This window comes from Pelodiscus sinensis, chromosome 21 (assembly GCF_052426305.1).
Source record: "Pelodiscus sinensis isolate ZL-2025 chromosome 21, ASM5242630v1, whole genome shotgun sequence".
In the NCBI taxonomy this organism is placed as follows: Eukaryota; Metazoa; Chordata; order Testudines; family Trionychidae; genus Pelodiscus; species Pelodiscus sinensis.
This window is the reverse complement of record NC_143072.1, coordinates 1059035-1082052: the sequence shown is the minus strand read 5'-3', so window position 1 is coordinate 1082052 and position 23018 is coordinate 1059035. Positions and strand designations below refer to the sequence as shown.

The window sequence follows — 23018 nt, the reverse complement described above, 5'->3', positions numbered from 1 at the left end:
AGGAGCTGCATGGTAGGTTCCTCCCTCATAAGCCTCTAGAATCCAAAAGGACTAGCAGGATAAGGCAACAGCGATGCAACAGGAGAGTTATTGCGTCCCTGAGTGGTCCGGGTCTCGGGATGTAAACCCTTCCTTTTTCTGCACAGCATGTTCTGGTATTTGTTTGTATGTTTGTTTGTTTTTTAATTAAGAAAGGTGGAGGAGAGGGCTAGCCGTTCAGAAAGTTATAGCGCGTCCCGACACACAATCAATCAGGCAACACATGGGAGTGGATAAGCTGAAATGTGATCAATGAAATGAACAGCTGGATAACTATTCTCAGAGAGCAACAAGGAGTCCTGTGGCACCTTATAGACCAACAGATGTATTGGAGCATAAGCTTTCATGGGCAAAGACCCACTTCGTCAGATGCATGTACATAAGGTGCCATTCCTTGTCGCTTTTGCAGATCCAGACTAACACAGCTACCCCTCTGATACTTGTTCTCAGAGACTAATTATTAATGGTTCACAGTCTTGCTGGAGGGGCATAACAAATGGAGTTCTGCAGGGGGTCAGTTTTGGGAGAGGTTCTGTTCAATATCTTCATCAATGAGTTAGATATTGGCATAAATAGTACGCTTATTTAGTTTGCAGATGATACCAAACTGGGAGGGGTTGCAAGTGCTTTGAAGGACAGGGTTAAAATTCAGAATGATCTGTATAAACTGGATAAATGGTCTGAGGTAAATAGGATGAAGTTTAATAAGGACAAATGCAAAGTGCTCCACTTAGGGAGGAACAATCAGTTTCACACATGCAGAATGGGAAGTGACTGTTTAGGAAGAAGTACTGCAGACAGGGATGTAGGGGCTATAGTGGACCACAAGCTAAATATGAGTCACATGATTCTGGGATGCATTAACAGGTGTGTTGTGAGCAAGACAAGAGAATTCATTCTTCTGCTCTACTCTGCACTGAGTAGGCCTCAATTTGAGTATTGTGTCCAGTTCTGGGGACCACATTTCAAGAAAGATGTGGAGAAATTGGAGAAGGTCCAGAGAAGAGCAACAAGAATGATTAAAGGTCTAGAGAACATGACCTATGAGGGAAGACTGAAAGAACTGGACTTGTTTAGTTTAGAAAAGAGAAGAACGAGAGGGGATATGATAGCAGTTTTCAAGTATCTAAAAGGGCGTTACAAGGAGGAGGGAGAAAAATTGTTCTCCTTGGCCTCTGATAGGACAAGAAGCAATGGGCTTAAATTGCAGCAAAGGAGGTGTAGGTTGGACTGCGGCAGATGGAATCCTCTGTGATGGAGATTCCCTAGGCAATTTATTCTATAATAATGTACAGCGAAGGTCAGCTCAAGGCAACAGAGGATTCCATCTGCCGCAGTCGGTCGAAAATCGTATCAGCTGTAACAGAGATAAAGACCCCAGGCTGGAAACTGGGGACCGAAGGCCTTGACACCATGAATTTGCATATTTCTTCTAGTGTAGCCGAGGCTGCATGCATTGGACCAAAGGAGCTGCCGGGTGGGATGGAAAGGGAGTTAGGTCCAGGCCCTTCATGCTGACCAGCCAGGGTCACTGGCTTTGTTTTGCAGCTCGTTGTGCTGAGCTGCAGATCCAGTTCACTGAAGCTGTTGCTACGGTTGCTGACCAGAAAGAACTCATCATCAGCCTGGAGCGTGACCTCAGCACTATCCAGCCCATGTCTTCCATGCGTCGCCCTGATGCTGAGGTAATTCCAACGGCTCCTTCTAGTGGCCAACCTGTTAATTCCAGGAGATTTCTTTGTGTTCCGTTCCTTTTCCTCTCCCCCACTTCTCTGCCTTCCAGCCCTTCGCCTTCTGCGATCCCAGATACGGTATTTTGCCATCCCACGATCTTCAAAACCTCTATGCTGTTCCAACTAGGTTCTCAGTTCTTCATTCTCTTTGCTGTGCCAGCTAATCTATTGAAACATTTCCTGCTCTAGTTCCTCAAGGCCCCAGAATTCTCTGCCTCCTTATACCCCACTTGAGTGTTCCCGTTCCTCACACGACTTGAGGGCCACCACTAGGACCCTGCTGAGCCCCCCGAGATGGATTTCAGCTGTGATAGGGGAGCCCATCAGGAAAACAAAGGAGGAACGTCCAAATTCTCCCCGATCTCTTGTGAATGCTTCTGGAGTCGGCCCGCGCTTTACTTTGTCACATATTTATATTCAGGCCTCGTAGATGGTTTGAGACTTAATGCTCCTGGCTGGACTGGAGCACGGGGTAGAGCTGCAGGTGTCAATGCAATGAAAATGTCTCTGGAGCAGGAAGTCAGAACTTGAGCCATCTTCCTTTGTACAGTTCAGCCCTCAAATGTTATAATCTGGAGCCCTTGTTCTCAGACTAGGGGAAAGCATAAATCTTCAAATCACCCCCAAAGAATCTGGTACGGGCCTCAGCGAGGGCAGGAGAAACTGTTGCTCTGACTGGGGGTAGGGTTGCCTCAGCTTCTGACCTGTGCGCCTCACCTGCCCTCAGCGTTCCTATTCACATCTGATTTCTCCACCTAGGGTGCTGCTGACCACAGTCTAGAGAAGATTCCTGAGCCCATTAAGGAAGCTACAGCCCACTTTTATGGTAAGAGTCTGGACTTAGTCCAGTTGATGCATGGCTGTTAGATTGCTGGGTGTCTCCGGGAGGTCAGCATGGCAGGGCTGTGGAAGATCACAGCTTTACGTACTATCTGTGGGGTTCATTTGCCAGATGCTGAATGTGCTGAGTATTTACTTGTGTCATTTTCGTAAGAGGTAAGTTACCCAGGGAAGGGCAGAGACTATGTCATGGGAGGCCCAGTTCAAGAGTGGGGATTCTCTGTTCCCTTAGGGCAGTGGTTCTCAACTCGTTTCAGTCCATGGACCACCAGGCCAATCAAAAAATTTTCGTGGACCACCTTCTTTTTGAGACATGATAAAAAGGCAACTGCTCAGTATGACGGTGGCAGCTACACTGACGCTCAGAGCCTCAGACAGAAGTTACTGGCAACACAACGCGGTTGCGTCCTAGGTGACACTATGGATGACAAGCGTCGTGTGCTTGTGAACACGGTGTAAAACAGCCTAACGGCGGTGCCTGCTCACGCCCTGTGACTTTGGACAGTGTTCCTGTAGACCACCGAAAAAGTCACCGTGGACCACCAGTGGAGAACCACAGCCTTAGGGGTTGGGACCCGGAGCTGAAGACTCAGAGATCTATCCCGACGTAACATCCACCCCCACAACAGCCACGAACTCCTACGTAGAGACAAACCTTGTATTGAACTCTCCTTGGGCCTGATTTTAGGAATGTTGCACACCTCGGTGTCCTGTTAACTTCAGGGGGACCGTCCCTCAGAATCAACCCTTGTTTGCAGTTGTTCCTGATCAAGTTCCTCCATCCTGTAGTTCCGGCAGTTTGTATCAGAGCCCTGACTGCTCCTTCCCAAATCGTTCCTGTACGCTCACTCCCACTCAGTCGCTTATCTGTTGTTGCAATGTTGCCTTGTTGAACAGCCAATGCCAACAGTCTTGGGAAGGGATTTAACGACATGGCCGGGCTATTAAGAATACTTAGTTTTCTGGTTCTCGCTCTGCAGGGTCACGGACCGTTGCTTCCCCTGATATTGTCTCCCTAAAGTACAGCTCTATGCAATGTAGCGGATCGACCTCTCCCCCCCTCCCTGCAGTCACTCCACTGTTCCTTTCACATGCACGTAGAATTCCAGCTGACACCAAATCCCCCCAGCTTCAACTTCCGGTCGTTCCACAATGAGTCTCCTCCAGAACTCTAACCGTTTCCTTTCCCTCTGCTGTTCACTGCAAGGGCTGGAGGAGAAAATGAATCAAATAAATGAAGACTGTTGGCTCTGCTAGAAAAGAACCCATTTCCTTTCCTTTTTTTGTTTGGAAACGTTTTTTAAGTAGAATGATAAACAATATCATGGCAACGGTTCCACCACGTAAAAACAACCTGAAGCCACCCATCCTGCTCCTATGAATAGCTCCACTGTGTAGATTAGCTGAGTCACTGCCTTCTAGGACACATTTATCTTCTGCTGTCCCGCGTAACCCTCTAGCGATGCCAGACCTCATTCACGGCCCTTGGATGGGATGGCCAACAGTGGGGTTATGGATGTACATGCATGCTAGGCAGTTGCAGCCACGCACGCCCCCTGCAGCTTCAAAATGCAGCTCCCAGTCCCAGGCTTAGGAAATACACAATTGTTTTAGGCCAGCAAGCAACCAGTGAATGTTGGAAGAGGCACTCTGTTAGGCTAAGGTGAAAAAAAAATGCGGGGGGGTCCCCATTTCACCATTTCTGCAAAACATTTCAGGGAACTGGCAAATTCTGACAGGAAAAATATTTTGTCTTCAGTTTTTCCATCCAGTTCCATGAATTAGCCACCTGTGAAGTCCTTTGAACCGTCCTGGGGAGGGTGCTATAGAAGCGCCACATGTTATTTTTGTGCCTCGAATGTCTGCCAGCTGAGGATGGTCTCTCACGCTTAGCTCTGCTTCCTAGGTTATCCTCCATCATCTCCCAGCACGCCGCTTCCCGAGGGGCAGATGGATTCCCTGCTGTCCATCATCTCCAGTCAGAGGGAGCGCTTCCGGACAAGGAACCAAGAATTAGAAGCGGTATGCTAGGCAGCTTACAAGGGCCTAACTTAAGATGCTGAACTGTGGAGATCTAGATTCTATCCCAGTCTCTGCCACTGGTCTGCTGGGTGACCTTGGGCAAATCACAGCTCCTCTCTGCCTATTTCCCACCTTTACAGCAGGGATAATGATACCGTCCGTTGTGAAACACTTCGAGATCAGTTGATGACAAGTGCTACTTTAAGAGCTAGGGGTCGCTGCTATTGTGGTAAAACAACACTCCCAGCCAACAGCCACCCTGAGACAAGGTGTGGGGGAGCTGGTGCCGTGTTCCCGGAAGGGGCGGGGCATCAGGTTGAAGGAGCGGGACTCTGGCAACCATCATGCTAAGCCCCCCTTCCTTCCCCAGCTCTCAAAGCTGTGCGGAGCAACACTCCAATTACAATTCAAAGGGGCCCGGAGCTCTGGCCACTGCTGCTGCTACAAATTGCGGGGCCCAGAGCAACTGCCACGTTTGACCCTACCTATTGGTGGGCCTGCTCCCAGCTGTGCATTTCTGGGCAATTATTGTACGTCGCAGGGTTGAAGTCCCTTAGGCCTGGGCTGAACCCCAAACTAGAGTCGTGTTCTCTCCCCACTTTGGTTCCCAATAACTCATTTTGATCTGTGGTGGGAGGGATTCCCCCGCAGAGGTAATCTCTGTGCTGATTGCAGTTAGGGATGTAAAGGGTTAACCAGTTAGCTAGCAGCCTGCCCAGGCCCACCATAGTGTGCCATGGGCAGGGGGCCCACCACTCCGCGGCAGGACCCCAGCCCGCCAAAGCAGCTCTTACCCCACAGCATGGCGCAGCAGGTCCCCAGCCAGCCGGAGCACCCCACTGCTCATAGGCTGTGTCTAGACTGGCAAGTTTTTCCGCAAAATCACATGATTTTGCAGAAAAACTTGCCAGCTGTCAACTCTGGCCACTTGAATTTCCGCAAGAACACTGACGATCTCATGTAAGATTGTCAGTGTTCTTGCGGAAATACTGTGCTGCTCCCGTTCGGGCAAAAGCCCTTTTGCACAAATCATTTCCGCAAGAGGGCCAGTGTAGACAGCACAGTGCTGTTTTCCGCAAAAAAGCCCCGATCGCGAAAATGGCGTCTAGTGCTTTTGCGGAAAAGCGTCTTGCCAATCTAGACGCAATTTTTCCGAAAATGCTTTTAACGGAAAACTTTTCCATTAAAAGCATTTCCAGAAAATCATGCCAGTGTAGATGTAGCCATTGAGAGCTGGGCTGGAGGAGCCGTCTGCTCACTGCAGGCTAACCAGACCCAGGTCAACCAGTTAAACACTGAAAATTGTATCGTTGAACTGGGTAACATTTTTAAAGGGTATTTACATCCCTAATTGTACTGGACTTTGTCTCTGCTGCCTCAGGCAGCGTGGCTGGGAGGGGATTTTATTTCTGCTCGAGGACAAGTTAAATGGCCGTTTCCCTTCCCAAAGAATGTGCCGACGCTGGCGTGTGCTGTGTGTTGCAGGAGACCCGCATGATGCAGCACACGATGCAGGCTCTCCAAAGTGAGCTGGACAACCTGAGAGCTGACAACATCAAGCTATATGAAAAGATCAAGTTTCTCCAGAGCTTCCCTGGCCGGGTGAGTGTGGAGCCTGCCTCCGTCTCAGCTGCTGTCCCTTAATGGCTAGTGCTTCCCCCTTCGGCGAGTTCTGCTGCACACCCTGGGGGTAGGGCAATGCAAGTAACTGTCTTTGTTCATTGGCAAAGGGCTGAGTAGAACCGGATGACACTGCATGGTTTTGTTCACACCGGCTTAACACCAGGCCTAAAACCACATCAGACGAGGGATGTTAAATTTCGATTAATCAACGAATTGAGTAGTCGATGGAATTTCCGCGGACTACTCGATTAGTGGATAAGGGGTGGTGCGCTCGCTAGCCCCGCTGTGTTCTGCCTTTTACATGTGGTAAGAGCCACCCGCAGCTCTTGCGGCGTTTCAAAGGGAGAGGCAGAACTTGAGGGGAGCGGGGGCTGCTTGAGTCCCTGCTGGCCCCGGGTGCCCTGCGCCGCCTCACATTCCAAAGGGAGAGGCACAGCACTCAGACTGGCACGAGTGGAGACTGCTTCAGTCCCCACTCATGCTGTTCCCCCGCTATGCCTCCACTTCCCCTGCCCCCCCCCCCCGTAGAGACAGTGCTGGGGGACCTGGCTTTTAAGCTGGCTTCCCCCAGCTCCTGCTTCCCCCCCCCCCTTGCTGTCTCTCTCTGATAGAAGCAGCAAGAGGGGGAGTGACTAGTCAAGTCACTACTCAACTATCCATGAGCACGTACTTATCACGGAGTCGACGAATCGCTTACAGCCCTACATCAGAGCCCAGGCATTTCCTCCCTGCCTGTCCCGTTCCTAGCCTTTGGGTTAGTCCAGACGTTCCTTGCCTGGGGACAAGGGCACGATGCTCCTGCAGGTGCTGTCTGTGGGTCGCCTTATCCTGTTGGGGGGGGAGGCGTAGCTTGAGAGCAAGTTCCCCCATCAGATCCTACACGCAAGACTCTGAAGCAAAGAAATTGAGGATGGAAAAGATCTAGAGTATCGGGCCACCTGATCCATCTCCCTGCTGCTTTGGGCAGAGCTGTCCCATTCCTAGGATGAATCAGGGTGGGTGCCCCAAGCCCCATCATTTTGAGAGCCCCGTGGTGGCTCCCCCAACTATTCTATGGACGGGAGGCAACCGGGAATTACAAGGGTCCGGCATGGTGGCAGCCAGGGTCGTCTTGCCCCCTCTTCCCACTCCCCACGTGGGCAGCAGGAGCTAGAGTGGCCCAGCAGCCTGCTCTGCCCTGCCCCATCACCTGTTCCCGGCCCACTGCACGCGGCTTCTCAGTGGTGGGGGGGAAGCAGAGCGCTCTCTGGTTCCCCCCCCCCCCGCACCCACAGAGAAGAGAGGCAGGAGTATGGCACAGCAGGGAGGAGCTGGCTGCTCTGGCTCCCACCACCTGCGTGGGGAGGGGGAGGCAGCCGCTGCACCAGGCCCCATAATCCCCCAGGCTGCGTTGCTTGGGTGAGGGGGGTAAGAGGGTGGCATTTAGCAGGAGGGACAGGGTCTCTGGTGGTGGTTTCCCCAGGCCCCATGACTGGGACACTGAGAGGAAGTTGCCCCAGACCCCACGCTCCCGCGGGTCAGCCCTGGGTTCAGGGTTGTCCTCCGCACCTAGGGTCACGTTCTCCATCTCTCTGCAGTGTGAGGAGAGTGTCTAGTTGTAAACGTCTCAGTGATGGAGCTGGCCTCTTGGCCGAGAGTTGTCATTTCCCACCACAGCGCACCAATGCCATGTGCTTTGGGGTTCACTCCCTCACTCTCCATGTGCAGCATCACGGATGCTCCTGTCTGGCCTGGCACCAAGGAGTTAAATAAGTCCTGAAATCATTCAAATAAGAAATAACTCCGCCTGTGTCAAAACGTGACTCGTTCTTGCATCCCGGTGCATAAGAGTCGTCCTGAGGAATTTAACCGAGAGATTTATATGGCACATGCTCCCTTTCACAGAACACTGTTCATTCAGCTCTCTGACCGCAGGAGCTATGGAGCGGAGGCCTCGGCAAGTACCGTTCATGACAAAAGGCTTTGCTGCCAGCGCATTAGTCACCAGTTTGCTGCCCCTTTCCCTGCACACGACGTCAGAATGGCAACTGTTTTCCGTTCTTCGTGTGCAGTCACAAGGGATGATGGGTGACACCGAGAATCACCTCTCTCCTGCTCTAATGAACTAGAAACTGTCATGCCTCTCCCCCTTTCTGGCCAGCAGGGAGAGCTCCTTTCCTTGCAAGGCTTCCGAATGCAGCTTGTACCTTAAATCTTGTGGGTCTATCATACTCAAAAGTGGAATCCCTAAAAGCATCCAACAAGAGAGACTGTCTCTATCAATAATAGACACACATGAAATAATGGCATAAAGGTTCACAGAGCCACACAAAACTCAGTCAAACATCACTTCTTGCCAATGATCCACAATCATTTTCCTCCTTGTTGATTGCGAGACTGTCTGATGTATCAAGGACTTTCTCCCATGCATACAGGTGGGGTTTAAATCTCCCTCCACGCCAGTGGCCAAAGAGACCCTATCACAACTGTTGAGAAAATTGCTTAAAACTGACAGTTGAAGAATTTTTAATTGTAGCTCCGTCTTTCAGCTGAAATGTCCAGTCATAGCTCTAAAATGAAAACAGATGCACAGTAGGTAAACTGTCCTAAAAATCAACTTTTTGTCCTGAACTGCTGCATGGTATTGCACTCCATTGTGCTACAACTGCTAAGTCTCGCCCCAGAGGTGGCTGCATTCAGCAGTGGGTCAACTGAATCCATGCAATGAATCAATCTTAAATTTGTATGGGATTCTTCAAGAGGGCAGATCGGATACATATTAAAGTGCTAATTACTCTCAGGCTGAATTGGGTTGGGCTTTAGATTGTGAAGCACTTCCATTTTAATACGAAAAGCAAACATCTCTCTCTATTTACATCTCTGACATGCTACCCCCAGAATATCATCCTCATTGTACCAGGAGCAATAAATCCTGCAGCAAACCACCAGGGAGGGTGACAACATAAAGAACCTAATGAGACACATGACTGGTTAAAAATAATAGTCAAGGCTATAGAGCCAGGTATGCTTATAATGACTGCATGAGCCCTAAAGTGGGACCTCATCTAAGCCAGGGATCGTGATGATGTAGTAGCCTGTGTATCATGTTCTAAAGCATAGAGGTATTTGCTAACGGTTCATTCAGCTTGGGATTTTCCCTGCTGAGAGGGAACCACAAGATCCTAGCTGGATGTCTGGGCAGAACAACAGGGAACATGTAGTAATGCCTAGAAAGACAACTTAAAGGTCAACATTATAATTTTAAAATTGTGATGATGTAGAGATGGAGAAACAGGGAACAGCTGATTAACAGCAGCATTGCAAATACGATGCACTCTCATAATTAAAGTGTGAGGCAGGCAGATATGGAATCATAAGACACCCGGGCATAAATAGAACAAGCTGACAGAGCACCAAACTTCAGCACCAGAGGGGGTTCTACATTTTCAGTTCCTCTATTTTAATTCTACTTAAATCCCCCAGTGGCAAAGAAACAAGCAGGAAACCCCAAAGGGAAGCGTAGCATATGGGACCCAAGCACAGCTCAGTAAATCTGTAAATGATTCTCCATTCAAACATGCCCTAAGAGCCAATGCATTGTACTGCCTCTGTGTCTATGGGGAGAAGCTAAAACATTTTGGGGGAGGATATTGTTTTACCTGGGTACATCAAATGTTGTCAGGGTTAGTTTGGGGAGGAATCGGTAACCCTAGAAAAAATGGGAGCCGTTTGCAGACATGTCGCTGCACACAGGGGTTTCAAGGCACGCTTGTTAGTTTTATGGGGGCTTCATAGTGGGTGAAACTTGAGATGGCCATACTGGGTCAGACCAGAGTGCACAGATTTGGACAGGCTGTGTGCCTTCTCTGAGGTGAAGGAGGGATTGTCTGGAGGTGATGGGAACTTGGAATTGGGAGACTTGGAGTCTAGTCTCAATTTGGCCATGTTCTGGTTTTGACTCCCTGTTGCCTGGTTGCCCACAACTGTGCAAACAGTTGCTCTCCTGATTAGGAAGCATTTTACACCCACTCTGCACTGGGATCAGTGATTGTCTCCAGGAACAAGGCAGGGGAGAGTCAAACCCTCTGGCTACGTCTACACTGGCCCCTCTTCCGGAAGGGGCATGTAAATTTCAGCAGTCGTCGTAGGGAAATCCGCGGGGGATTTAAATATCCCCCGCGGCATTTAAATAAAAATGTCCGCCGCTTTTTTCCGGCTTTTAAAAAAGCCGGAAAAGAGCGTCTAGACTGGCCCCGATCCTCCGGAAAAAGTGCCCTTTTCCGGAGGCTCTTATTCTTACTTTGAAGTAAGAATAAGAGCCTCCGGAAAAGGGCACTTTTTCCGGAGGATCGGGGCCAGTCTAGACGCTCTTTTCCGGCTTTTTTAAAAGCCGGAAAAAAGCGGCGGACATTTTTATTTAAATGCCGCGGGGGATATTTAAATCCCCCGCGGATTTCCCTACGACGACTGCTGAAATTTACATGCCCCTTCCGGAAGAGGGGCCAGTGTAGACGTAGCCTCTCTGTATAACCTTGGGCAAGTCACTTGATGTCTCTGTGCCTTGGTTTCCCCACTTGTAAAGTGGGGATAAGACTACCCACACCCTTTAAGGCCGTGGTCCCCAACACGGTGCCCGCGGGCGCCATGGCGCCCGCGGGGGCACTTGCATGCGCCCGCCAGGTGCTCGGGGCTAGCCTGGCCCCAGGCACATGGCGCGCGGCGCTTGCGGGGGGGAGGGGGAGCGCCGGCCCGGCCCCGGGCGCGCGGCGCTTGCGGGGGAGATGGGGGGGCCGCCGGCCCCGGGCGCGTGGCGCTTGCGGGGGGGTTGGGGGGGAGCGCCGGCCCCGGGCGCGCGGCACTTGCGGGGGAGGGGGGGGGGGCCGCCGGCCCCGGGCGCGCGGCGCTTGCGGGGGAGGGTGGGGGGGCCGCCGGCCCCGGGCGCGTGGCGCTTGCGGGGGGGTTGGGGGGGAGCGCCAGCCCTGGGCGTGCGGCGCTTGCAGGGGGGGGCCGCCGGCCCCGGGCATGCGGGGGCTATGGGGGGGCCGCCGGCCCCGGGCGCGTGGCGCTTGCGGGGGGGGTGCGGGGGAGCGCCAGCCCCGGGTGCGCGGCACTTGCGGGGGGGGGGGGGGCCGCCGGCCCCGGGCATGCGGGGGCTATGGGGGGGCCGCCGGCCCCGGGTGCCCGGCGGGCGAACGGCCACGCCCCCTGGCGCCCGGCAGGCAAACGGCCACGCCCCCTGGCGCCCAGCGGGCGAACGGCCACGCTCCCTGGCGCCCACAACCTGAAAAGGTTGGGGACCACTGCTTTAAGGTGTCAGCCTCCCCTTGCAACTATTGCAATAATTCTGCACCAAATGCAGAATTCAGCCTGCAGTGACCAAGTGAGCCATCCCAATATCCATTTCACTGTTTCACTGGGAGGGTGGTGAAGCACTGGGATGCCCTAGGGTGCCTAAATGTTCTTCAGGCCCAGCCTGGCTATGGTGATTGAGTTGGGGTTGGTCCTGCTTTGAGCAGGAGGCTGAACTAGATGACCTCCAGAGGTTTCTTCCAAACCTAATATCCAATTCCTGTGCTTCTGCCTAAAGGAACCAGCCATACATTTATGGGGCAGGAAGCTGAATCCACTTAAAAAATTCACTCATGCTCAGATTTCTAAAGTCTCCAGCCTAAATGTGTATGGGCATATGTGCAAAGGGCAGAAACTTGGCTGGATGTCCTTAGTTAATTAAGGTGCCCCTTCTAATTACAAAAATTAGGGCCAGCAAAGGTCTTCCTGGCTAAGTATTGTACTTTCCCTGTTGCTTGGAAATGAATGTAGAGTCCATGGCTCACCCTGAAATCGAGCTGCCCAGTGGGTAGGTGGTACAGCAGGGAGCCAGCTGCTCCCAGGAAAACACTGTGCAGAGTTACTCTCTTGCCTCCCCGCCCAGCTATCAGTGGCGGAGAAGGAAGCTAACTTCCTGTTTGGCTCCTGTAGGGTGGCAGCAGTGATGACACGGAGCTCCGCTACTCCACCCAGTACGAAGAGCGCCTGGATCCCTTCTCCTCTTTCAGCAGGAAGGTACGGGAAGCCAGAGGGGTTCACGTCTCTCATGGGCCCTGTTTGGCAAGGTGCTGCCTTGCCCTTCCCTCCCCATGAAGACCAGCAGGGTTGGGGGCTTTGAGCACCTCACTGGATCGGGTCCCAAATGATTTGCACACCGGGATATTTTGCCATTTAGTGTAAGGGGGAGGGGAGTTGTCTCTCTCACACGTCATATTCCCTCCAGACTCTGCCGCTCCTTGCCTCCCTCACAGGCGTTAACCATTCCCAGTGGGTCCCTCAGGCCCATGGGACCGGTGTGTGCAAGGCACGTGTGTCCCACAGCACTTCCTGGGCAGGTGTGTGTGTGCGTGCGTGCATCCGTCCGTCTGTCCCCCATCCTGAATTGTTCCGCAGCCAACACACCAAAAAAGAGCACTTTGTTGTTGCTACTCGCATGTTCTCCCCAGCCCATGAGATCCCACTGCATGGGCCAGTGGAAGAGGCTGCTTGACACACAAAAGGGATGAGATTTGTGAGTAGCCGCAACAAAAGTGTAGCCAGCTGCCTTCCCCAGTCTTGTGCTCCTGGCTGGCTGGTCGGGGCAGGAAGTGCCTTCCAGAGAGAAACCAGGCAGTTAGAAACCAGGGAGCGTTGCTCAGTCTACTGGGTCCACCCTAGAGGCATTTTTCTATTCAGGCAAAAGTTTTCACACACAAGCCTCGCCTCCACCCACCTCGCTTCTTAGACTGAAGGGGCTCTGTGGTTTGGGGAGACAGAAGATTATTTTGCAGTCCTGGGGCTCCCAGGTGGACACTCAGAATACCTCTCTGCTCTACAGGCTGCATGGCAGGGGGGCCGCAGAGTGAATATTGATTGGCAAAACTGAGAATTCACAGTGACGCTCTGGGAAGAATCCCTTTGACTTTCCCAGACTCTTGGTGAAGGGGCAGGTAGAGGCTGATATCTGGCCACCCCACCACTGGAGTAAGAACATTGCGGAGGGGTAGATTTGGGAGTAGAAGGCAGTACACGTGGCCTGCCTACCTCTCTCCCTTCCATTAGAGGTACAAAGTGCTGCTTGGCTTTTTGGCAGGCAACAGTCTTTCTCCAAGCCTAAAATCTGGAACCCTTCTAGCCCCATATGAAATCACTTGTGCAATTGACTTTCAGGAACGCCAGAGGAAATATCTGAGCCTCAGTCCTTGGGATAAAGCCACCCTCAGCATGGTAAGTGACGGCAGGTTACCTACAATACATGATACTCTGTCTCCACTTCTTGTTATGCTAAAGAGTGTGTTAATCTCTTTGCTTTCAACAAGAGCCTTCCTTCTTGGGAAAGTCCCAAACACCACACACTCCTGCATGCAGGGCTGCACGCTTTCCGATCCTTTACCCAATTTTTGCTTCCTGGGTTTGCCAGTTGCCATCCAAGCCAGCCTTGTTCCCCTCTGGTCTTGTGACAGAACTACAAATCAAGCTGTCCTTGTGGCCTCCTACTTCCAGACACAATGGCACCCGGCAGATGGCCCAGAAGCAGAATTTCTCGGCAGCCAGTTTTTGCATGGGAAGCTGAGCTGGGAAGGAAACTCTTTTTTTTAAGCACAAATATCTGAGCAAAGGGACCTCTGAAAAGTAGCAGCCAAGTTCATTCTTCTGACTACAAATATGTTCTCTTACGGCCAGGTATGTGCCACCCACTTTGTTGTCTGTGCCTGTGAGCAGAGGGTCCCAGCTCGGTATGCTCAGATGGGATCGGTTTATGCCACGTGGGCCTCACAGACAGTCCCTTCTTCCACTCCTAACACTCCCGCTTTGCAAATGGTCCCATGTCAGAAGAGGCAACAAGGCCAAACGTTGCCCCTTTTGCCGTCGCCTCCTCAGAGTACTTGCCCCGTCATGGAGCCAACTGACTGGACCCCAGAATAGCTGAGGGGGCAACGCTCAGACCCCACCCTTGCCCGCATGACATAGTGACCTGAACAGGGCGGGCAGGTGGTTAGTGTGGCCTTGACTTTCATTTAAGGAGCTGTTCTTTTAGAACCGTTTGGCTTTTTCGAGATGACTTGCAGAAGGTGACGCATCGTGCACAAGAGGTGGGGTGTTGCCGGGGGGAGAGTGAACAGGGAAAATGTCTCTTTTCCGCCACTGTATGAGGGACTAGAAGATTTGCCCAATGTCGCTTGGGTCCTTAAATCATTTTTTTTCCTTTCATTTAAATCATCATTCTGGGGTGGGGCAGAAGAGGAGGGGTTCAGAACACCCCCAGCCCTCTCTCACCATAGCAGGTTAGGAGCAGATGAAAAGCCTCTGTCCATGGCCACTGCAGCTCCAGCAAGCATAGCTGGGGGAGGGGGGGAACATACAGAAAGACACACAGAGACAGATTCCCTGAAACATAGAGTAGATTGCTATCCCTTTCCCCGCCCTGCCCCATGCTGGGCCAGTGGGGTTGTAGCTGTCCTAGGTGCCACCTCTGCCCCCCTCAGATTATTCTACAGTATAACGGTCCCTCCTCCCACGCCTTCCTTTTTCATTTTATGAGAAACAATTGAATTCGAGACATGTCCCATCATCCTGGCACAACCAAACCCTGCCCGTGCTTTGAGTTATAATGAGAGGAAGCTGCCCACCAAATTTGGTGGTCCTAGTATAAAGCCGACAGGGGAACAGAACCTGGGGGCTCTGGAGCCCAGCGCAGGAGCCTCTACAGCCTGAACTAGAGGCCAGCTGGCTCTCCACTAAGGCTGCAGAGCAAACCCGTTCTTTCTGGTCTACATGCCACTCGATGGGACAGTGCACCACAGCCAGGTGTGGGTTACACTAGCGCTTATTGTTCAGCATGAATTCTTGAACTAATGGACTCACAGACAGATGGACAGACAGATGTTTCTAAAATATATTGTAAGACGATTATGGAGGCCTCAATGGTTATGCTAAAAAGGGAGGTTTTTACCTTGCTGCAGGTAGGTGAGTTCAGCTCCCCGACGGAGCATAGTGTTGAACTCCTCAAGCCACAGCAAGGTAAAAACTACTTTTGCCTGGTCTCCGCTAGGATTTTACAGTGAAATACCCACCTGTGTTAGCGATGGGGCTGTGCAAACACCCTTTTCCTGGCAGCGAAGTCATAGCCTTAGCTTAAGAATACCACACTCCGGAGTGGTGCGTGTGTGTGTGACATGGAGGAAACTGAGCAGAGGGCCTGGTTTTCCAAAGATCAGGTGTGCCCAGGCATGTGCAGAGGCATCTCTCATTTGCAGCTGCAACAGTCAGTGGAGGGGTGTTTATTACCTTACGGGCTAGATTGGGATTGACCCTTGCGCAGGGTGACTGTGATCCCTGCATCAGCACAGGGATGGCTGTTCTGAGGCAAGAGATTGTGCGGTTCTGTTGTGCCTTTAACTCTGAGCGTGGCTGAGGGGCAGGGTTTGCTCACTTCGTACATTTCCTCCACGCCTCAGAGACGCAAAGTGCACAGCTGCCAGCCGCGGTAACGAGCGTGGAAATAGCAAAACCTTCTTCCTCGTGGTTGTGCCCCTGCTCGGTCACCTCTTCCTTGCGTTGAGCTTTCCAGTTGTCACCAGCACCGTGTGCGGTGCAGAGCAACGCCGGAGACATCTGTAAAACGGCAGGCGTGGTCCACGTGGGGCTGACTGGGAACGGCATCCTGAGCATGGTGGTAACCCAAACAAGCTGTAGCAGGATGTGACAGCCCCAGACTGCACAGGGGCACACAGCTGAAGGCTGGGCCATTGCCACTGAGGCTGTCTCAGGTGGGGGTGGAATTGGAGAGTCCATACTGTGCCTGACGATAGCAGCAAAAAGAGAATACAGGGGCTACTTATGATGCTGAGCTTTACAAAGCTGGTTTAGGGGATTTGGACACACAATTCCCATGCATTATGTGCCTCAGTCCCTTGTGGCATTCCAAATCTCTACCTATCTAGCATTTTTACCTGGGATCCCTGACGTTGCCAGTGCTCATTCCCACGGCTGCCTTTATGTACCTCCGACAAACGGTGGCTGCAAATTTGCATCCACAACAGCCGGAAATAGCGGTTGAATCACGATCTGCAATTACCACATGCACTGAACAGGGGGACCCCTTTTGCTGTCAGTAATAGCAGGCTGTTACAGTTGCTGGAACTAGCCAATGGTGGTCAACTCACTTGCTACGGGCTGGTCTGTACCAACAGCGGGTGGCAAGCAGGGGTGTAAATTGAACTCACACTAGCCTGCTGCCTGCTAACACTCTGCACGGACCCTCCTGCACTTCAGTCTGCTCCACTTTGGAACATGAACTCTCCAGACAAGCCCCAAACCAGCATGGCACCGCAACGTAATGGCTGCATGGTGAGCCCCGGTCCAATCACCATATGCCACGGGAGCTACTCAAATGTGCCCTGGAACCAGTCAGCAACAGCCGACATCAACTATTCTTCAAAGTGTGGGCATGAGGCAGAGAGCCAGCAGAATGGCACCAGAGCGGCTCCGTACAAGGGCAAAGGATCTCACACCGAGCGTGGCAGCTACAGGCTGATCCCATTGTTACCAGCCCCTGGAAACGCCTTTGCTCACGTTGTGCTTGGTAGGGTGCAGCCGCTCCGTAAGAAACGTCATCGTCCACAGCAGTCGAGTTTCCCTGTTGGGCCATCAGCAGTGGAGCCTTCTCCTCTGGCTTCAGGTGGAGCTGCACTGAGAATCAACGGCCCTCTTCACATGGCGTAGATGGATGTCACAGCAGCTTTTGAGTGTCTGATGGGTCAGCACTTTATCTCACACCGAAAGGAGTAGTTGTTCCAGCTAATGGCAGCCCCCAGCTTACGAATGGGTTCTGTCCCAAAAGTTTAAGTCAAGTCGGTTGCATAGCAGGGACCAGGCACAAGCTGGGAATCAGCTGTCCCAGCTCATGCCTGGCCCTCGCCACTGTGATTCAGCCTTTTAAATGCATCAAGAGCCTGCTGGCTCTCAATGCATTCAAAGGCAGATCTGCAGCAGGGTTAGCCGGCAATTCCATCAATTAGTTGATTAAATGCAATGTAACATGCCCTAATGCAGAATGTAAGGCGCACGGTGGCAGGAGGAGGCCAGCAGGTAAAAGATGCTATCGTTTCCAAGGGGGTAACGCTGGAGATAAGCATGCTTGTAAACGAATTACAGGCTGTGATTCAGCCTTTGCGGGAAGCTAAATCCAAAAGGGGGAGGGGTTAAAGGTGAGATATAAGAAGTGAGGAACAGAGGACAATGGGGAAAGGAAAACTAATTCCGCAGTATTCGCTTCTCAAATGCAGAGAGCAGACTTCTGTCCCAGAAGAGGGGTAACTGGGCACAGCCCCATCAGGTACAGGAACCAATTGCTGTTGGGATCCAGAGGTAACCACTGGGTGGTGGGAGTAAACTTTGAGAAACATCAGCTGGATTGGGATTATTTTGTATATCCAATATTAATAGCCAAGGCCTCTGGAATTACCCATTTGCTACCCTAACTCTGGGTTCTGACACCGCACCGCATGCTGTTGATTGGCACAGAGATGGATTCGATATGGTGGCCGACTGACTTTTCAGCTGGTAACACTAGCCATCTGGTGGCCTGTTAGCTATTCAAGCTGCCGTGCAAAACGAAATCAGCAGCAGATAATCCTCTCTGCCCAGCCTGCTTCTTCCCTCAACAAGGAGCTATGAAAACCCTCTCTGGTATTGGGCCAAGCCCACGGAACGTGTGTCTGGAATAGCACGGACTGTGTGCTTGCTGGGGGGTGGAGCTGGCAGAATGGTTTGGAAGGAGCATCACAACTAAATACAAGGTGCGTATTTCTGCGATAGGGGCTGAATCACCTGCTAGAGCAGCCTGCGGTTATGTGGTTTCATCCATCAGAAATTTCGCCAGCTGGGCAGTTACGTCAGTCAGAGCAGATCTATTTCATTTGGCTTGTCGGACAGAGGGCATGGGGAGGGACTGGGCTCCCGTTCAATCGGTGGGTGTGCGTATCTCGTTTTTACATCAGCTGGAGAGAGCGAGAAGAACCTAGAGCTGTTCCACATCGAAGGGTCTGTCTGAGGCGAAGCCCCCTTGTGGAAAAGGAGGTTACCTGGCCCGTGGGTCCTGCGAGCTTAGAAATCAATAGCAAAACTCCTAGTGCCCTCGCTGAACAAATGTGTTGTCCAAATTCGAATTTAAATCCAGTTTTTCCCAAGATTGGACTTAAATGTGAGAGTTTTATGTTAGCAGCTCAAGGCACCGGGTTGAGGGCTCTACCGTGTTGATAGTCCCATATGAAAGGGGCTAAGCATCTGGGATAGTTGGTTGTGACAGCCAAGAAACAAAAATACACTGTATAAAAGTCAGATAGTCTTTGCGCCATTCACACCAAATCCAAGCAAAGGGCAACATGAATAGGGATAAATGCAAGCGTGCCAGTGAATTGACACAGCTCACTTACAAAAAAAAAACTGACTTGAGGGAGGTATTCCTCTGGAATATTGACAAACATCATTTTGCTTGTTACAGTGGTGATCTGCCTCGCCTTGAGTTAGCTGAAAGGACACCGGCAAAGAATCGGTTTCATTGTGGGTCTTCTTTCTTTAATTCCATCCTGAGAAATCCTGTGGTAGAATTTTGGAGGCTTAAAGGAGCATTGACTTTTGTCAGAATCTGTCTCTCTTAGAGCAGGGATAAATTCCGAGCCTCTGTTGTAAAACATCCATTCTGGATGTTCAGGGCTTTAGGGTTTTCCCTGGCATGCTGAGCGGGCTCTGGAGACTTTCCCATCCTCGTCCCCAGCTGAGATTTGACCCAGGTCAGTAGTGGCTGAAGATCATTAGCACCTGACAGCTGTTTGATGCCCTCCAAAAAGAGCAATCTGGTGGCAACACAGGAAGAACAGGTGTCCATGTCACAATTTGCACTGACATCTTTGCTGGCCAGGATTCAATGGCTATAGAGCATGGGTTCCCAAACTGGGGTGTGTGCCCCCTGGGGGGGCATGAAGAAATTCCAGGGGGGGCATGAGGCAGCCCAGCCCCTTCCCCGCCCCACTCCCCGGTCAATATCCCCCCCTAAGTTTTGCTGCCCTAGTCAGTTCCTTTTTTTTTTTTTTGCTCAAGTTTTGCTGCTATTGGGGGGCGCATGAGGGTTTCTCAAAAATCAAAAAGGGGGCCTGATGCCGAAAAGTTTGGGAACCACTGCTCTAGAGGCTGAATCCCCCTCTCATCCCCAATGATGCTCCTCCTGGGAATACACAGAGGACTCCGGGCCTGCAAGCACCATCCCCCAGCATAGATTTCCTGGAAGATGTCGAACCTGTCGCTTCCCTTGTAAAAGACGCCGGTAGGGGCTGCACAGGAGCATATTTCTCAGCCTGTGATGGGACAAGGAGAGTGTTGATAACACAGGAAAACCTGCATCCTAGCATGCCGCTTCTGCTCATCTGAAATGCTTCCCCCTCCCCAGAGAGCAGTTGAGGGACATCTCTGAGTACCCCAGAGGAGAGGCCCCTACGCACATGTCCACCGGTCAGACGCTCAAGGACTGACCACGAGCAATTTCTGTACAGAAATCAGAAAACAAGGGAAACAAACAAACTGAGGGACCCAGCCCTTTGGTAATCATAGAATACTAGGACTGGAAGGGACCTCGAGAGGTCATCGAGTCCAGCCCCCTGCCCTCATGGCAGGACCCAGTACTGTCTAGACCATCCCTGATAGACATTTATCTAACCTGCTCTTAAATATCTCCAGCGATGGAGATTCCACAACCTCCCTGGGCAATTTATTCCAGTGTTTAACCACCCTGACAGTTAGGAACTTTTTCCTAACGTCCAACCTAAACCTCCCTTGCTACAGTTTAAGCCCATTGCTTCTTGTTCTATCCTCAAGCCAAGGAGAACAAGTTTTCTCCCTCCTCCTTGTGACACCCTTTTAGATACCTGAAAACCGCTATCGTGTCCCCCCTCAATCTTCTCCTTTCCAAACTAAACAAACCCAGTTCCTTCAGCCTTCCCTCATAGGTCATGTTCTCTAGGCCTTTAATCGTTCTTGTTGCTCTTCTCTGGATCCCTTCCCTTGGATCCAAGAGGATTTTGGAGGGATTTTTTAGCTACATGTCGTTTCTCTGCCTCTGCCTCTGCTTTGAGGTCGTTTTTGAGCTGACACTGCCTGACAGCACTGCAGAACGTCCCTCTTTGTGTGCTTTAGACAGGGCCTGTGCCGTGTGTATTGTACAAAGTTCTTGCCAGCCCACTAGTTCAGTCTTTTCTTAGCATGAGGGTCACGCTGGACGAAAGGAGGGTAGGAGGAAACCTTCCCTGAGGGCACCTGACAGCCTATTGGAGAGGTTTTTGTGCCTTCCTTTGAAATACTTGGTGCTGAGCTCTGTCAGGGAGAGGACACCGCTCTGGATGGTCTGATCTAGTTTGGCACTTGATCTACAAAAGGCACATTCAAGTGCCTGCAAGTTTTTTCTCCTAACTGCTGCTGCTAATTAACAATGTCGAAAATTCACCTGCCTGAACCGAGGAAGAGCAAAGGGGCTGGAAAGTTTGTGTAAATGCAAATTCTGTGTCTAGGCTGGGCTGCTGGATCCAGCCACAAACTTCCGCAGAGGTAAAGGATCCGAGCCTCGCGCTGGCAGAAGCCAGTGTGTGAAAGCATCACCTCCATTGGAGCTGGAGCACGCGTGTGGGTCTTAAACTCCCAGGGCTCCAAGCACACGTGTCAACGCAGCAAAACTCACGCGTCACTTGCACCATCTCGGTAGCCCCATTGGGTGCGTCTACACAGCAATAAAAAACTGCAGCTGCATGTCTCTCAGCCCGATGACTCAGGCTTGCAAGGCTGAAAATAGCAGTGTGGCTGTTGGGGATTTGGGAGGAGCCCGGGCTTTCTTACAGGGTTTCAGAGCCCGCACCCAAACTTCTGCCCTGAGATCTTTAGTCCTCCAGCCTGAATCTGCACCTTAGTGTTGGGGATCTTTTATTGCTGTGCAGACTAGGGATGGACAATCTCGTTTAATTGGTTAACCAGCGCTTACTGGATAATTGACTAACCCAGCGTTTCCCAAACTATGGGCTGCGGCCTGGTACTGGGCCGCAGGAAAAAAATACCAGGCCTCAGCGTGGTTGCCAGGGTGTTCTGGGCTCCCAGAGTGCTCTTGTGGCACCAGGTCCGCCAAGCCCTTGGCCGGCTTGAGCATAACCTGCATCCTGATGTTCTGGCTCCCGGCAGAGGCGTAGCTAGGGGAGATCGGGAATGGGGGAGTGGGGAGGAGGGGGAGAGCTGGCTACCGGAAGGGGCACTGGGCAGGGGAATTGGGGTGGGCTTTGGAGATTTGGGGCAGGGGGCAGCTGGCGGAAGCAGAGCTGGCCGGGGGCCAGGGGGCTGGCTGGGAAATCAGGAGGAGTAGGGGAGAAGCAGCTGCCGGAAGCAGGGCTTGCCTGGGGCATCGGAGCTGGCTGGGAGAGATTGGGGGGGCCGGCGAAGCAGGGCTGCCGGGGGGTGCAAGGTCGAGGGTAAGGCGCTGGCTGGGGAAGATGGGGTGGGAGAGGGGGGAGAAGCAGCCACCAGAAGCAGGGCCAGACGCGGGCAGCAGAGCTGGCCAAGGGAGATTGGGAGGAGAAGCGGGGGAGAACTGGCTGTCCGGGAGGGGGTTGGGGGAAGTGGAGCTGTCCAGAGGCGCAGCCGGGGGAGCGGGACTAACCCGGCCATATATAGATCTCAGGGCTGCCCCCCCCCCCCCCGCAAAGCACGAGTGAGTCCGGCCTGGGGATTCTATTGTGCCCCCCCCACCCCCTCAAGGAGTTGCGAACTGGCCGGCTGGTAGACACACTCATGCAGCCTGAGCACGTTTACCAGGCAGGCAGTTCAAAACTACAAACTGACACATCTAGTAATAATAAAACGTACCTAACGAGAAAATACCAGACATGTTCTATGTCTGGTATTTTCTCGGTTTGTTTTTTATGTGTTTATATTTTTGTGCTGCCAAAAACAGAACTGAATAAAAAGGGTTCCAGCTCAGGTAAAAAGTTTGGGAAACCCTGGTCTAACCATCAGAGGGGTAGCCGTGTTAGTCTGAATCTGCAAAAGCGACGAGGAGTCCTGTGGCACCTTATAGACTAACTGAAGTGTAGGAGCATAAGCTTTCGTGGGCAAAGACCCACTTCGTCAGATGCATGTAGTGGAAATTTCCAGAGGCAGGAATAAATATGCAGGCCAGGATCAGCCTGGAGATGATGAGGTGATCCAATCAAGAAGGATGAGGCCCACTTCTAGCAGCTGATCTGGAGGTGTGAATACCAAGAGAAGAGAAGCTGCTTTTGTAGTTAGCTAGCCATTCACAGTCTTTGTTTAATCCTGAGTTGATTGTGTCAAACTTAAAGATGAACTGTAGCTCAGCAGTTTCTCTTTGAAGTCTGGTCCTGAAGTTTTTTTGCTGCAGGATGGCTACTTTTAGATCTGCAATTGTGTGTCCAGGAAGATTGAAGTGTTCCCCTACAGGTTTTAGTATGTTGCCATTCCTAATATCAGATTTGTGTCCATTGATTCTTTTACGTAGGGACTGTCCTGTTTGGCCGATGTATATAGCAGTGGGGCATTGTTGGCACATGATGGCATATATTACGTTGGTGGATGTGCAGGAGAATGTACCAGTGACGGTATGGCTGATCTGGTTAGGTCCTGTGATGGTGTTGCTGGTGTATATATGTGGGCAGAGTTGGCACCGAGGTTTGTTGCAAGGATTGGTTCCTGAGTTCGAGTTAT

General features: G+C 51.8%; 1 protein-coding gene across 1 annotated transcript in view; it reads left to right on the top strand.

The window, feature by feature from the left end:
- The window catches only part of CUX1 (cut like homeobox 1), a 398058-nt gene that overhangs the window by 363400 nt on the left and 11640 nt on the right, over positions 1-23018 (top strand). The window contains exons 15-20 of the mRNA XM_075904409.2: positions 1588-1724; positions 2532-2598; positions 4519-4634; positions 6120-6236; positions 12216-12299; positions 13434-13490. Of these exons, the coding sequence (XP_075760524.1) occupies positions 1588-1724; positions 2532-2598; positions 4519-4634; positions 6120-6236; positions 12216-12299; positions 13434-13490 (578 nt within the window). The remainder of the gene's footprint in view (positions 1-1587; positions 1725-2531; positions 2599-4518; positions 4635-6119; positions 6237-12215; positions 12300-13433; positions 13491-23018) is intronic.